The 15,412-nt window shown below is 43.9% G+C and overlaps 1 protein-coding gene across 9 annotated transcripts in view; it reads right to left on the bottom strand.

The window, feature by feature from the left end:
* The window catches only part of NPAS2 (neuronal PAS domain protein 2), a 90,989-nt gene that overhangs the window by 38,205 nt on the left and 37,372 nt on the right, over positions 1-15,412 (bottom strand). For all 9 annotated transcript variants that reach the window (XR_001552316.1, XM_015850417.2, XM_015850382.2 and 6 more), the window contains 3 exons: positions 7,820-7,873; positions 3,156-3,304; positions 558-649 (listed from right to left, as the gene is read on the bottom strand). Coding sequence is in view for 8 of the 9 variants with exons in the window: in XM_015850417.2 (XP_015705903.1) it covers positions 558-649; positions 3,156-3,304; positions 7,820-7,873 (295 nt within the window). In the remaining variant the exon portion in view is untranslated. The remainder of the gene's footprint in view (positions 1-557; positions 650-3,155; positions 3,305-7,819; positions 7,874-15,412) is intronic.

Below are 15,412 nucleotides of genomic sequence, written 5' to 3'. Positions count from 1 at the left end.
GCACCTATGGTGTAATTTAAAGATAATTTAAAACCTATCATTGCAAAATAACCCTGCTCTCTATTAGAACAAAAAGTGTTTGATAAGGGTCTGGAAATTCATTACAGTGGAAGTATTAACTGCATCAAGCCTGCAGGAGCTGTCAGGTTTTATCTGCTTGTACAGCACCTAGCACTAAAGGAACACGATGCTGCTGCTTCGTAGGTGCTACTCTTGCATAAATATTAACAATAGTGCATTATGAGTTCAGAAGATAAACTGCTTCATGCCCTTTTCCTCACCCCTGGCTGTGAAAACAAAATGTAATCTGTGATTCTAATCTCTCTTTTGGACTGTATTTCTTGGAGCTCTGTCTGCACCTTTGCAGGGTGCTGCAGCAGCGCTGCTGGTGCGAGGGTGAGCAGCAGCTTTATGTGCCAGCTCTCACCCCTTTGCTTGATGGACAAACACAGTGGTACCTGAAACCTCTTTTGGAGCCGCAAACCACATTTTATTCTAGAAGCATGGGCATTTCCACAACTGCTAGGCAAAATGAGCAGAGCCGTATGCGTGTTCACCTCCAACATCAGCTGGGTGAATTCCTCGTTGCTGAGAAATGAAGGCTTCCAGTCCTGCTGAATTTCAGAAATCTCCGTCTGTGCCGACACTTCTAGACAAATAAAAGATCAAGATGAGGTTTGACACATGCCAAATTGGTATTTACAATGTGCTGCTTAAAATTTAGGACAGCCAGGAGTTAGAGTTCAGCCTACAGCCACTGTGTCAAATGAGGAACAGCAAGAAAATCCCTTTGGAGAAGACCCAAAGCCCCATAACCCCAAACACCAGAGGAATTTTGTCCATTCACCAAAATGCAAGTGATACATGGGCATTGCATCACTTATATTTTGGGAAATGTAAGAGTTGGAGCACTGAGGTTTCCCCCCAGATCCTGTCAGAAGGGGGTCTCCCATGCTCATGCTCTCAGAGGCATCCTCCATGTCCACGTAGATGGTGCACAGGAGGATGGACCTGCTGCCAGCAAAGCCCGTGGATGAGTGGTGCCTGAGTGGAGTGCAGACACACCAGAGTGACAAATCATGACTTAGCAGTGAAACATGGCACCGTACCAGGGATAGCTGGGCACGCTGTGGTAAGCTCCAAAAAGCTTTGCCTGAGAGTTGCATTACCAGACTTGTCAGGCAATGTTATGGGGTAGATCTTATGATTTACAGTCTGGTGCTGGTTTTGTTCACTGCTCACTCTGTTTCTCCACATGGGCTTCGTCATTCAGTGCTGGTAGCGAGGGGATGCTGAGTGCAGCCTGCCGTTTTTCCTTTCAGCACCACCTGCTAATTAATCCTATTGATTAACACTTACAGAGCACGCAATACCCAATGCTCCTTATTCCAAGCACATAGGCAAACTGGCTAGGGAAATGAAAATGGCTCAGTGCTATTAAAGAGAGTAAATTTATAACATTTCCTATGCACACTGTCTCCTAGAAATAAATGAAAGCTCTGTTCAGGTTTATGAGTGGAGACACAGTGAGTTCAGCTTGCTGTCTGCACTGCTGGGGCTGTCACGGGCAGCTAGGATGGTCTTACATGGAGATATGAAAACCCAGATGAAAGAAAAGTGGAGATCAGCCCCAGCCAGATTTGTATTACATAGTCTCAAAGTAGAGGATGCTTTCAGCTTGGGAAAGCTGATACACACAAAACATCAACTGCTAGAAGAATTACTTGAGATTTGTGAGATTCTGTGGATTATAAAGAAAGAGACTGTTTACGAAACCAAAAATTCTAAAAGTTGACCTCCTCCTCTGTTATAACTAAAATCTTGGTTTAGCCTACTAAGTGAGAGGGAAATGCGATTGAATAAAGCAGATCCAAACTACTCTGTAGATAATCAACATTTTTAAACGGTGATGCTTTGTATTATATTGTGTGACTACTAATCTAGTTTAAAAATAGACAACGTTTACTGTTTTTAGCGAGTGCACAAAACCAGTCACAGTTTGACCCAATTTCTGTGGAAGGATTTATGACTGTTTGATTTCTTTTACCCAGTTGTTCTCCTAGAAATGAAGTGCCTTTTGTAGTAAATCATTTGGGCTATCAGCCACACTTGTCTACACTTTTTCAAGACTTGTATGATTTCTCTTTGCTTGGCTTTTATAACTGAGCATACTCACACTTTGCTTAACTCTGTCTTGGGGAGCTAAAAAAATATGTTACTATTATCACTCTGTAACAAATAAATACCCCACTTTGTGGGACCAGGGATGTTCCCCATAGTCGCCTGCTAAATTCTCAGCCTCTTCCTCATGGAACGAGAGCAAGAGGACCTCAAGTCAGTACTGATTTATAGAGGAGAAGCACTTTATCAGTCTTTTTTTGCTGCTGGAGGATGTGCACGCATCAGGGGCCCTTCCATGTGTGCTCATTGCGCTGAATGGAAACGAGACCAATGGGGACAGAGCAGCAGGGTCAGGGATTTCTGCAGTGTCTCAGAACCTTTCTGAGACACCTCACTGTCACTGTATTTGCAACCTAAAACAAGCTCCTGCCTTTCCAAGGCCAAAATTGCATGCAACAGCATGCTCTATAAACATGACATAGCTTTCTGCTTGGGTAAACCAAGCAAAGCTTTCTGTGGACACAATTTGCTGACACTGACTTCAAAAAACTGGGGCCTTTCCCAGTTTGAATTTTCTGCTCTCTGTGGAAATAGAGTCCTACAGAGTACACTGAGGAGCAAGGGGCTGATCAGACTGTTTCTGTACTTTTCTGTAGAGAAGCTGAGGTGATTGCTTTGTTCTTCTTCTCAGAATATTGCCAGTTTCAAGGAGAGGAATCTTCCCTCCGGCCCCATGCTCCTCTCGTCCAAAGCATCCCTTTTCTTCACATGAGCTGCAGGGCACAGCTGCCTCCATTCCTGACATTCACCCCCTTCCATAGCAGGTTGAGAGCCATTCTCAACTAAAGAGCAACCAAGGATATGGATTTGGGCTGCACAATGACTGTAAATTATCTTTTTAGAAGCCATGAGATAGACAAAAATACCTTACGTTGGCATTTTTAAGCCCCTTGAGCCATTTTGATAATCGCTGAAGGAAACAGGATTTTGTAACAGCGTCTGGCAAGTGCATGATGAGCTGCTGTAACTCTTACCATTGTGTTTCTGTAGAAAGCCAATGACTTTTTCCAGCACAGTAGTTTTGTCCATTTTACGGGTGTTGCCTGGAAGCATTGAACTGAGCTCCTTGATGAGAACATTGAACTGATCACGCCTCTTCTTTTCAGACTTGTTACGTGAAGCCCTGTAGATGGAGAAAAAAGAGATGAGAGAAGAAAGAAGAGAAATCAACACGCACCTCCTCTTTGTAATGCATGCATGTGGAAATCAGCATGCTGTATGCCTCATTATGTGAAGACTGGCACTGGCAAATCATTCACAAAGGAGCAGAGTGGAGACTGATGAAACTATGGGACATACCCATCTTGGCAGTTTTAAGAGGAACTCTAGCCCTTCAGCTTAGCCACTGCACTGGAATGGGGTCCACCTAGAGACTGTCTCTTCGTGTAAATCCTCTGGGTACATCTAAGCTGGGTTACAGAGAGCCATGGGGCTGTTGTCTTCCAGTCATTCATATCAGGGCATTCATCATCATAGCAGAGGCTCCCACTTGGCTCATAAACCCCCAGCTCAGTCTCATTTCCAAGGTCACCAGGGAGTAAAGGAGGGATGGCTGATGCACGCATCTCATCTCAGCATGGGTGAGGGTCAAGGCCAGGACATATACCTGGATGTGAGGCTCAGAAGTGCTAGCCTGGTCATAGCTTCTGGCCTGTAATGTAATATAATAACCCAGAGTGCCACTGGGTGAATAATTTTAGGTCCAAATGTCACAACTCTTCAGGTGTGAAGTGGTGACACCACACCACTCAGCCAGTCCTGCCTGTTTCCATTGCTGGCTCATCAGAGAAAGCCTACTTCTGCTGTATTTGAAGAACTCATCAGAAGAAGGGACATGATTTCATCTGGGGTTTTTTAGCAACTTCATGACATTGTCATTAAGCTGTTGATAATCTTTTCAGCTTGTGTACTTTATTTATTTTTTAAACATATACGAAGCAATGCACAAATAAAGGATTCTGAATGATCTCTAAAAATATGACCGTCTTTCTACATGAAGACTATCACTCAGACTTCTGTAGCTATGTCAAAATAAGCATGATCCAGAAGATGTGTTTGTTCTTCTGAGAGGTCACCAAGCAGCAAGATTTGCCTCATTAATGACATAAAGTCCTAAAAATCTGGTTATATGTAGGCAGAAAATCAAAGCCAAGAGGCCAGTTCTCCTTCTGAGCATCTCATCCCAGCTAATTCTGCTGTACCTTGTAAGTTCTGTCCACACACTGGTGAAAATGAGAGCAGAACTTAGCCCAGCATTTACATCCCCCCAAGGACCAGTCCGGCAATAAACATTTTCAGCAGAGAAAACACTGCAGAGGCTTCTGGATGTTACTACCAACAGAGGGCTGGGTAATTTTTGTTTGTCTTGCTCTCGACCCTGAACACGCTTGGAGATGCACTGGATAGAAGCCAGCGTTTGATTATTTTACAGCTTGGAACACGAGAGATTGGGTGGATACTGCCTGACTGATTCCAGCCTGTTCTTATTGCAGTGCAAAAGGCTGTCAGAACAAGATGTGAAAAGCTCCATCCTTATCCTATTTCTGTACAGTTCAAGGGGACTTAAGGAACGTCAACATTTTACTTTCTCATAATTCAGTCCTCAGTTCATTTTAAGCTCAAAGGGTCTTAATCCTCCTGAAAATAAAGTACCAGCCCTCTATAGGGAAAGTGTTGCTTTGCCAAAATAAAGATGCTTTGACAGAAATATAAAGTACCTATTTTTAACACTTGACATTTAATTCACATAGGAAACATAAAAACTCCTTTAATAGAAAGGACTCTACCAAGACCTGAATCGATGATCACAGTCAAATCTTAAAAAAGGGGAAAAGAGGGGGAAAAACCCCATAATTGGGTCATCTAAACTATTAAAGTATGCTTGTAAATGCTTTAGTTCAGTCCAGTTGTAAATGCCTTAAATAATGCAGGTTTCATCACTTCCCTTGGAAGATTACTCCCTCGCCTTGTTTACTTCATTGCTAGGCCATCTCACTTACAGTAAGCCAAAACAGTCTTATTTCCACACCGCTCATCCCAGTTCTCCTCCCTCCCCGCTACTCCAAAAAATACGCATACCCAAGGGGGAAGGAGATGCAGTATGAATAAAATCTGGAATTGTAGTGAATACAGCTAGAGGCAAAACAGGACAGCTTGAATTCAGAAAGATCAAACCCACCGATTCAAAAGTGATCTCAACAGCCATTTTTATTCTCACATTCTTGCTGCTTATTTTCTTAGAGGCCGATATTTGTTGACCAGCAGCTACTGCACTATGCTGATCTACAATGAAATGTGACTTTACACTAAATTTCCTGTTTCTTTTGGCTGCCCAGTGGATTACATTTCACATGCATCAGAGCAGGTAGCTGTACCATACACTTTAATCCAGAGTCTTAAATTTACATGTTATTGGAGTGGAAAATGGCAACTGCCGGTCTTAATTTATTAAGTGTTGTCTCAAGGTTTACTCCAAGCTGATTTTGGCTGGAATTTGCAGTTCAAATTAATTGCTAAATAAATATATGTATATGTACGTATGTGTGTATATATATATGTATGTATGTATACAAATAATTTTCTATTAGTTGAAAGAAACAGTAAAAGGGTTAAGAGAGAAAAAAAAAAAAAGAATGCCTTTTGTTTGATATTAATAGATCTATAAAATGAAGTACACTTAATCTAGCATCAAAAAAATTGAAAATGAAATTACAGCTTCTGATCTTCGTAAGAGCAGAATGTTCAGCCAATGGCTTCTCCCACATTTGTCTTTCTTTAAAGCTTTGTAAGGAACCACGCAGCTTTATAAATGAATCTTGGTGGTTCTCATGTACTGTAGTAACTGTAGACTTCTGTGAAGCCTCTTATGATCAGGCTGGGGGGATTCGGAAAAGATTCTTCACCAGAGGGTGGTGGGCATGGAACAGGCTGCCCAGTGCAGCAGTCACAGCCCCAAATGCTGCAGTTCAAGGAGCATTTGGACAGCGCCCTCCAACACAGGGCTTGGATTTTGGGTGGTAGAGCCAGGGCTTGGACGCAATGATCCTTGTGGATTTCTTCAGGATATTCTATGATTCCACAAATACAAACTTAGCTTCCAATTTAGACTTATTTCTAACAACCAAGAAGTACTTAAATTGCAATTTGAAGAGGTGATTTCCTCTTTACATCTTGAAAGTTATCTTTTCTTTCATCCACCTTAGAGCAGGCCTGCCCCAGGGCACGTCAAAATCTTCCTCCCTGAACAAACGGCATGAAAATCACACCAGATGGTGATGACAATCGCCGATCGTGAGGATACGCCTAATTCTATTTTTGTCCTTTGTGTGTTCATTTAACGCGTTTTTCTTTCAACAATGCTAATATCTGGAAGATTAGGTCTTAAGCATGATGAGTGGTGATGCCAGCTAGATGTGGGCTGCCCACTGCCCTCCACCTCCTTGACCCAAGGAGTGCAAGTGCATCTTACACTCCTCAGGTCCTTGTGCACTAAAAAGACAGATGTGACGTGATGTGACAGGAAGCATCCATTCCCCAAGACCACCCTGCCTGCAGGTGTTTGTGTTCTTTGTGGATGTATTGGCACAGCCACACGCTGTACCGTGCCCCTATTTTATCAGTCAAACCCCACAAAGGGCAAAGCAGGTGATTCCTTGCAGCCCTGCATATACTGGTGGAGGGAGCAAGGGAGAGTGGCTGAGCATGGCTGCAGCGTGTACTGACCTATATTGGGGAGAAAAGGCTGCAGGGAAAGAAAAAGAAGAGAAGGAATCAAAAGAGATGAAACTGGATCAACTAGTTGTGCCTAGACTGGAAATTACTCTCATTAGGGGGAACGAGAGGAAAAAAAAAATGCATGCAACCGGAGGCTCCCTCTCAAGCAATTAGATTGCAGGCTGCAGTATTGATAACGCTCCCAGAAAAATAAATAAATAAATGCTTTCCAACAGCCTTTGTGACACTGTAGATGCCAGCCAGATTGGACAATTATTAGCGTTTTTTTGCATGGCTCTTCTGCCTTGAAGCACAGCCTTCCCCTGCCCACAAAGTGCTCGCAACAATTTCCTGCCTACGTATCAGCTGGGACTTCATCGTGGAGCAAAGAATATATGGAAATAAATGTTTCTGCCACTTTAGGGCTGACACAGCACTTTGAACAGCCTTTCTCTGTTAGGAAAATAACTTCTGTGTGTTCTCATCACCGTAAGGTAGACATTGATGAGTAAATGGCCACCATACTACAAAAAACACCCCACATTTTTAACGTTCCTTTCCTTTTGCAATATGCTTCTTGTTAAAAGAAAGTCACTTATTTTTATACGCTATGAGAGCTGTGATGACGTGCTACAGAAGCAGGACTGCGTTGTTGGTTCTTCAGGCCTTGTGCTCTGCACTAGTGTGAAAAAACACACCCTTCCTTTTTCTGACCATTTCTACAGGAAACATTGGTAAGTTATTTTCCTCTTACAGGGTGGCCAGGACTTGCAATCTGTGATATGGCAGTTTTTCAGGATGGGCTTGGCTTTATTTCCCTTTCTTCTTTTTGATTAATTGATTTGAGATAAAGCAGCTTCTGCAGCATCAAGCACCATTAAGCTCACCAAGAGTTAAAGAGAGTTCAAAAAGGAAAAGTGCTCACCTCTTTGCCCTGTCTTTCTCATCTTCATCCATTAGATTGTCTAAGCAGTTTTTCCTGAGGAAGGAATGAGAGAACCATTATGAATCGTCACGTTGTTAGCTCTACTTTCAGGTTAATCTCAGAGTCACGCAATTTCATTCTAATAACAGAGTGATGATATCCAGGTCAGATAAATGTGTCAGCAGTGCTTTATGCCACAGTCCATGATTTTAAGAAACATCCATCGCAGACAGCATTACTCCTCAGCGTCATACTAGCTGTAGGGGCTGCAGCCAGGGATCAAGGCTCCCAGGCATAACACTGCGTGCCAGCACTGTACAGAAACAGACATTTCTCAGGGGATTTTCAGTGTCGAGGATGCTCTCTGCCAGCTTGCAGGCTGGATGAGCCCTAGGCTGAAAGCAAGTTGAGGAGGCATTAGAGGTGCTCCCATATTCCCCTCAAATGCTTCCTTCAGCCCCTTACTGCACCCATTTACTGAATGGGCAGCATCACACTGCTGGGCTGGCCCAAGCATCTTTACCAAAGGCACGGTGTAATGACACGCAGTGATAGCACTCGCAATAATCAGCAAGTTTTCCATTTCATTCTTCCTCAAAATGTAGAACATGAGTAACGCTGGAGAGGGGAGGAGGGAAGTTAATTGCTGCACGTTATTTAAGCCCATGGTATTTGCCACCTATGAGTCACACAGGAATGTGCCTGTTTCCAAACTGCCTTATTAAAAATCAGGAGTGAAAAGTTATCAATAGAAAGAACAGTGGACAAATTCCCTCCTTCTGTCAGTGGCACTTTCACAGTCCTGTTCCACGTGCTCATTACTCAGTGGTTAGCTAAGAACACGGAACAACCCTGCAATTTTTCATCAGATATAAGAGAAAGGAGAAATTAAAGCTACGAGTCACTGACTGGAGGGTAAAGCTGGTGTTTCACGGGACTCTATGTGTCGATGGAGCAGCATAAATAGAGAATATGAAGGCTGAAGGGCTGGCAAATTTAAATTGCTGAATTCCATGATACAGAAAATAAATAGCATGATGTAGTTTTTAGGGTTTTTTTTTGTTTTTTTTTTTTTCTTCATGTATTTCTTTGGCTTTGAAAACAGACAAGTCAGCCATAGCACAGTCCGTATTTTAGACCAGGAAAATTTATAGGCCCAGTTAAATTTTCTTTACCAGCATTCTACAAATCCTATGGGTGATTATTCACCAAATGACAAAATGGGGCTGGCAGCCCAACGAGGGAATTTTCAAATAATTCACGCAAAAGTGTGATGATAAACTCAGCAGGATTTTTACTGTTATTTGCTCACTTGCTGAATCTGCAATGCCCAGCTATGTCACTGGAGAGCAAAGAAGGCGTTGGCAGTACAGCAAGGGCTGGCATTTAGGACTCTGTTGTCTCTCCTTGCTAGAGCTTTCCTCACAAGGCACCACTGCACAGGAGGAAGTTTTTCACTCAGAGTTTTTCACTGGTGATGCGCTGGAACCTCCTGTCCAGGGAGGGTGTGGATGCCCCATCCCTGCAGACATTCAAGGCCAGGCTGGATGTGGCTCTGGGCAGCCTGGTCTGGTGGTTGGTGACCCTGCACATAGCAGGGGGGTTGGAACCAGATGATCATTGTGGTCCTTTTCAACTCAGGCCATCCTATGATTCTGTGATCTAGGACATGATATGAGGCACACGGCAGTGTCAGCAGAGGACTTTCTCTGAATCACCGATGATCCTCCTCTGCTGCACCAGGGGCTCCTCTGTTTGCAGCAGATCCCCAGCAGAAAGCAGGAACATGGGGGCTAGAGCTCTGGGTGGTATGTTTTCCTTTTAGTTTTTCTCTATTTTTCAAAATGAGTGCTTCTTCAGCTAGTGGGAAAACGGGGCATCCAGGAAACAAAACCATGCACCCCTGGCTTGGTCATCACATGGGGAATTACAGCACCAACATCTTCCCCCATTCATTCATTCATACTCACTAGCTGCTTGGGAAAGGATTAATACAGGGATGGTGCCAGCTCTCTGCAGGGACTCCCCAGAAGAAAGGCTGCATGTGTTTATTTTGATACACAGTTTTCCCAGTGGACACAGAGCTCACACTGTAAAATTACCTCGGTCCTGATCAGGATCACCTCATGGTACTCTGGAAGCATGTTTTTCAGTGAGTTAGTGAGGTTAGTTTCCCTCCTTACTGTCCTACTACTGCTCACAAGGATATACTGTAACATGACTGACACCCAAAATACACATAAGCAGATGTTGATTTCTCAGTAAACTGCCACGTGGCGAGCTAATCTCATCTCCTACAAATCAGTCTGACATTTAACAGGAATTTTCAATCACCTTCAGTTAATTCAGCTGAATTACATCTTTCTGTCGATAATGATGAAGACAGAGATGTGAATCTCTCCCAGAGGCCCCAGGCTGTGCCTGGGGTAGCTTGGTGGGTACTCACAGCACTAGTGTTCCTCCAGCCCTACAGCAGGCAGTTTAGGGGGAACGATGTGCTCTTCCTCCCCTTTCCTCTCCCTCATGGTGGGTTGCCCCATGAGTTTTCTTCATGATAGAGATTGTCATTTGAGAAGGCGCTCTGCTTTTTCAGTGGGAGAAAGACAGTCTGCAGTTACTAGAGGTCATGTAATGCTGCAGTTGTTATGGGAATCACTATTTTTACAATCAAAGGAGAAGTCCAGCAGCACGGTGTGAGTCTGGGCATAGAGCTATGTCTGCCTTTGCCTGACAGTGTGCAATTCGGTCTTCCTTTAGTCAGTGGTTTACTACATTCTGTTTGCACTGAATAAGAGGTTGTTTATGGGTTTCCAAAGAAGACCTAACACAAAAAGAAAAGAAGAAGGAAACTTTTGGAGGAAATACTGGAGTTTATGTAACTATGGGCTTCTCCACATTTCACACATGTATTTACAGTGAATCTTTACATGGTGACTGGCTTAAAGCAAAACAGACATTAAAAAAATCATCCAAATGCAGACAATGAAAGTGATGTAATTTGACAGAAATGAATGCTCCCCTCTTCCAAATTGGGGTTGGCAGGGACTGCTCACAGGTAATGCAACTGAGTGTTATGAAATTATAATGAGGATAAGTAAGGGCTCATGCTGTACTTTGTTTTTATTCTTTATTTAGCAAGCAAAGGTATTCTTTTCTATCCAAGTGTTGCACCTATTGCTGTGAGCTGTTTGACAGCTTCCCCTGTAGCCCTGGTGGCAGTTTGAGTTTGGGGTGCAGGATATGTGAGCCCCCTATAGGTGCAGCATCATTTGCATCTGTCTGAGCTAGGAGGAGCACAGCTGATGCCAGCAGCGCAGTGCTGCAAGGAGGGCAGCCAGGGTGAGCGCAGGGCATCCTTTATCTCTAGCTTGTGAGCAAGGCGTAAAGTTTGTACAGAGCCTGGTGTCCCTGACGGAGATCAGGACGTGCATGCTTGTTATCTTCCTTATTATGATTGTTGCTGAATGGCTAATGCCACTCAGACTTCAGTGAGCAGTATAAGTGAATCCCTGGGTTCAGCCCCACGCTACTCTCCCCTCACACGGCTGCAAACAGAAAGGCAAACAAATTAAAGTAACATTAATCAGCAAAGACTGCCATCTGTATAACTCCGAGCACTTTTCCGCGTGCCCGTCCCCTTCCAGCAATGCTAAACAGGATTAGCCTTCCGTGGGCGGACAGGAAAAGTAGGTCAGTTCGGTAACATTGCTGCGTGTGATGAACGGAGGACGTGATTGCAATGGTCTGCTCACAGCCTGCTCTCCTGCAGGGTGGGACCTGGGCTTGTCACATGGCCCTGATGAGGGAAAGCCTGTTCTGCTGGGGAGGACAGCCCCTACACAGAAGGGTAACGCATGTATAGAAAAGCAGGGATATGGCAAAACAGAGATGGTGGGATGGAATTGACTGGTTTAACAATGAAACTGAGGCACAGGGTACTTAAAGGTTGCATCATTACTGGTTTGGCATATGTGTATTCCTCCTTTCTTATAAAATTATGCAGAATTGTGCTGTAACTACTGTAAAATCAGGAAAAATAGGACTTAGAAAACTAGGGTGCACAGCCTGATTTTTGTCAAAGGTTGTGCACGAGCAATGTGGCAGAAGATGGTAAATCATCCTCTCGAGTTACTGTCTCTGTATTGGTTTTATTGGGTGTGTAGGGGTGGTGTCTGGAAAGCCAAAGTTCACCTGCAGCTGAGACTTGCAAGGGAAGCCAGTGGCAACAAGAAGAGCTTGTTCTGCAGTACCACAGCAGTAGAAAGTTGAATAAGGAAGGACTGCTACAAAACTGGACGGGTGGGTGGATTAATGACAGCAAAGGGATCACAGAATCATCTGAGTTGGAAGGGACTTTTAAAGGTTATTTATAGTTCAAACCCCTGCAATGTGCAGAGACACCTACAACTAGATCAGGTTTCTCAGAGCCCCATCCAGTCTGACTCAAGGGACAGAACTTCTACTATCAGTCTGGGCAACCTGTTCCAGTGCCTCACCACCCTTACTGTAAATAAAGTTCTTCCCTCTCTTTCTGTTAGAAACCATTTCCCCTTATCACAAAAGACCCTGCTAAAGTCCATCCCCTTCTTATTTACAGTCCCCTTTAGATAGTGAAAGATATGTCTGAGGTAGTGATGCCTTCGTTGTAGCCTTCCCCCACAAGGTCACCCAGGACTCTGTGCTGGAAGCAGGATCATGGAGGATCTGAAAGACCAGCAACAGCTGAGGGTCAGCTCAAGGAACATAAAAGACCTTGAAGCAACTTGACCTATACAAGCTGGTGAGGCCTGATAGGCTGCCTCTGCCAGTACTGGGAGAGATGCCGCTGTCATCACTAGGCTGATATCTCTCATCTCTGAGAGACTGTGGAGACTGAGGGAGGTCCCTGATTGCTGGAAAAAGGCTGATACGCCCATCTTTAACAACAACAACACAAAATCAACCACAAGGTAACAGGAAACAACAAGCCAGTCAGCCTTACTTCAGTTCCTGGGAAATTGTGGAGTAAGCCTACCGACAACATCTGGACACATGACACAGAACAGTCATCGTGGATTTACCAAGAGTAAATCATACCAGAGCAACCTGATTGTCTACTGTAAGTCACAGGATTTGTAGATGGGAAGGGAGTACAGGGTGTCATTTATATTGGCTTCACACACAAAGGCTGGGCTGCCATCAGGGGATCCTAAACAGGGTGGTGGAAAGAACTGACAGGAACCTCATGAAATTCAACAGGGACCACAGCCATATCCTGCATCTGGGATGGAAGAGTTTTTGATGCTGGTACAGGCTGGAGGTGGACTGCTGTGGATCAGCCTAGGAGTTCTGGCAAGCTATGCACGAGGTGGTGGTACACCTTTGTACCCTGGGTGGCATGAATAGGGGTATGACTTGATTGAGGGAAAAGGTTATTCCCGTTGACTCAGCACTTGTTAGACCATGTCTAAGGTAGGACTGTCCAGTTCTGGACACCTCAACACAGAAAAGATTGAATGGAATTCATCAGAGGGCCCCCAGGGTGTGGAATGTGAAGCACTTCCCCATGAGGAAAGGCTGGGGGAACTGTGATTGTTCACTGCTGACAAGGGATGGTTTTAATTCACCAGAACCTACAGAGGGTTGATGAGATAGAATCAGGCTCCTCATGGCAATGCAGGATGGAAGAAGAAGAAATCATGTGCATCAACTCAGAGAGGAGAAACTTCTCCCATGAGCACAGCCAGGCATTGGTAGAGACTGCCCAGAGAGGCTGTGCTGTTCCCATCCTCGGAGGCTGTTAGGACCTGACAGGGCATCCATGAGCAACACAGCCTGACCACAGAGCTGCCAGATTGGACTGGAGACAGACTGTGGTCCCTTCCAACACAAATTGTCCTGTGGTTCTGGTTCTACTCAGCTGGCTACTACCAGGGACATCTTCATGCTCCCTGAATAAGTTCCTACACAACATTCTTGAAATCATTTTAATGCTTTTTCTCTTCTATTCTACCAAGACTTTGTGCACTCACTCCTCTACAGTGACATTTTTCCTGCTTTATAAACCTGACATCAAGGAGAAAAGAACGTGAGGTACACATTTTAACATTGCATCACTGTATGTTAAGCATCTGTCATGTCATCTTTAGACACCAATTTAAAAGAATATTCACTTCATTGTGGAATTAGGAAGAAAAAAAAAAAAAAAAGAGAAGAAAAAGAAAAAGCCCTGTCATGAGGAAGGCCCCTAACAGCAAAAGAAAAGTATTTTTCTCTCTCTGCTTCTCATGTTCTTAATCTGTTTTAGGTATTTATAAAACTTTAATCCTCGCAGTATCAGAAACCCCAAACGTACAAAGATTTTAACATGTACTTAACTCTACACTGCTGTAAGAAGTCCCCTATGTGCTTATATTTTTGCAAAATCCAGGCCTAAACGTACAGGTAGAGCTGCACAGATTATTTTGTGATTATTAGCTCTGAAACCTTCCTTCCCCTGAAGGAAGATGGTCTCAATTATAAAATATGCTCAGGCAAATATTTAAATTAGTAGAATAATCTAACATCTGACCTATGATCTGACGGTCAAACGCTCAGCCAAAACAGGCAAACTGGCAGGATACATAAATATAACACTCTGAATATTTATTTGTTGGAATCTCAAGGATTGTTGTGTTGTTTGGCAAGAACTAACTGGGAAGCACTGACATAAATAGAAAATCAGTCTTTTTTGATGGGACTGTTGTCAAAGTCTCTGTCTTTTTTTTTTCTTCTTTTCTTCCCAGCAGCAATAGCCTTGACAAGATCCTTCTAATCCTTTCCATCCAATTAAACAGGCTACAGTTGCACTACGGTGTAAAGCAGAATATCCAAAAGCTGAAATAGGTTGGTCTCATTCCTCCCACTTTTTGTGTGTTTGTTAACTATTTAGGGATAGCTCTCAAGGAACAAAGTTACTCTTCTCTCGAAGGATCTGGGCCTGGATATAACCTTATTAACAGTGGAGAAATTTACTTCAGAAGGGACTTGTGAATTTCTGACAGTGCTGTGAAAATTTACACTAGCGTTGATGGTGCCCTCTCCATGCTTAAGATGATGAAATTTGAGGCCACGTGTTTCTGTGGAGATTTCAGCAGGAAAGCGAAACTATGCCAGAAACTACAGGAGAACTCCAATTCCTTTCTAGGCTTAGGTACTTAAACACATGGCAGCTCTCTTTCCATTGAGCAGGCCCTGATGTGGAAGTTTGACCTCTCTTGGCGGCCTTGCCTTTTCCCTGCCCTTGTGGCACTGTGATTGCTTCCTGGTGGGCCCATCTCAACAGAGTAAAGCCTGGGACTCAAGCTGGACAGTGAGTGCTTTTCTTGGCCTTCCCCATCCTCACAGGTGTCCCAGCATGGTGACAACCATGGGGGACTCAGCCGCTCTGCCACAGATGGGGGCTGGAGGTGGGAGGACAAAACACAACCACTACTGCACATAGCATGCAAGAAACAAGAGGTCCCCTGTCTCGAGAGAACGCAAAGCTGTGGCCTAAATCTGCTGCTGTACAGGGGAAAAAGCATCCCTGCATGATATAAAGGAATACAGATATCAACACCAATAATCCCATCA

This window comes from Coturnix japonica, chromosome 1 (genome assembly GCF_001577835.2).
Source record: "Coturnix japonica isolate 7356 chromosome 1, Coturnix japonica 2.1, whole genome shotgun sequence".
Lineage (NCBI taxonomy): Eukaryota > Metazoa > Chordata > Aves > Galliformes > Phasianidae > Coturnix > Coturnix japonica.
Note: the sequence above shows the minus strand (reverse complement) of the source record. Positions and strands in the feature narration are given on the sequence as shown.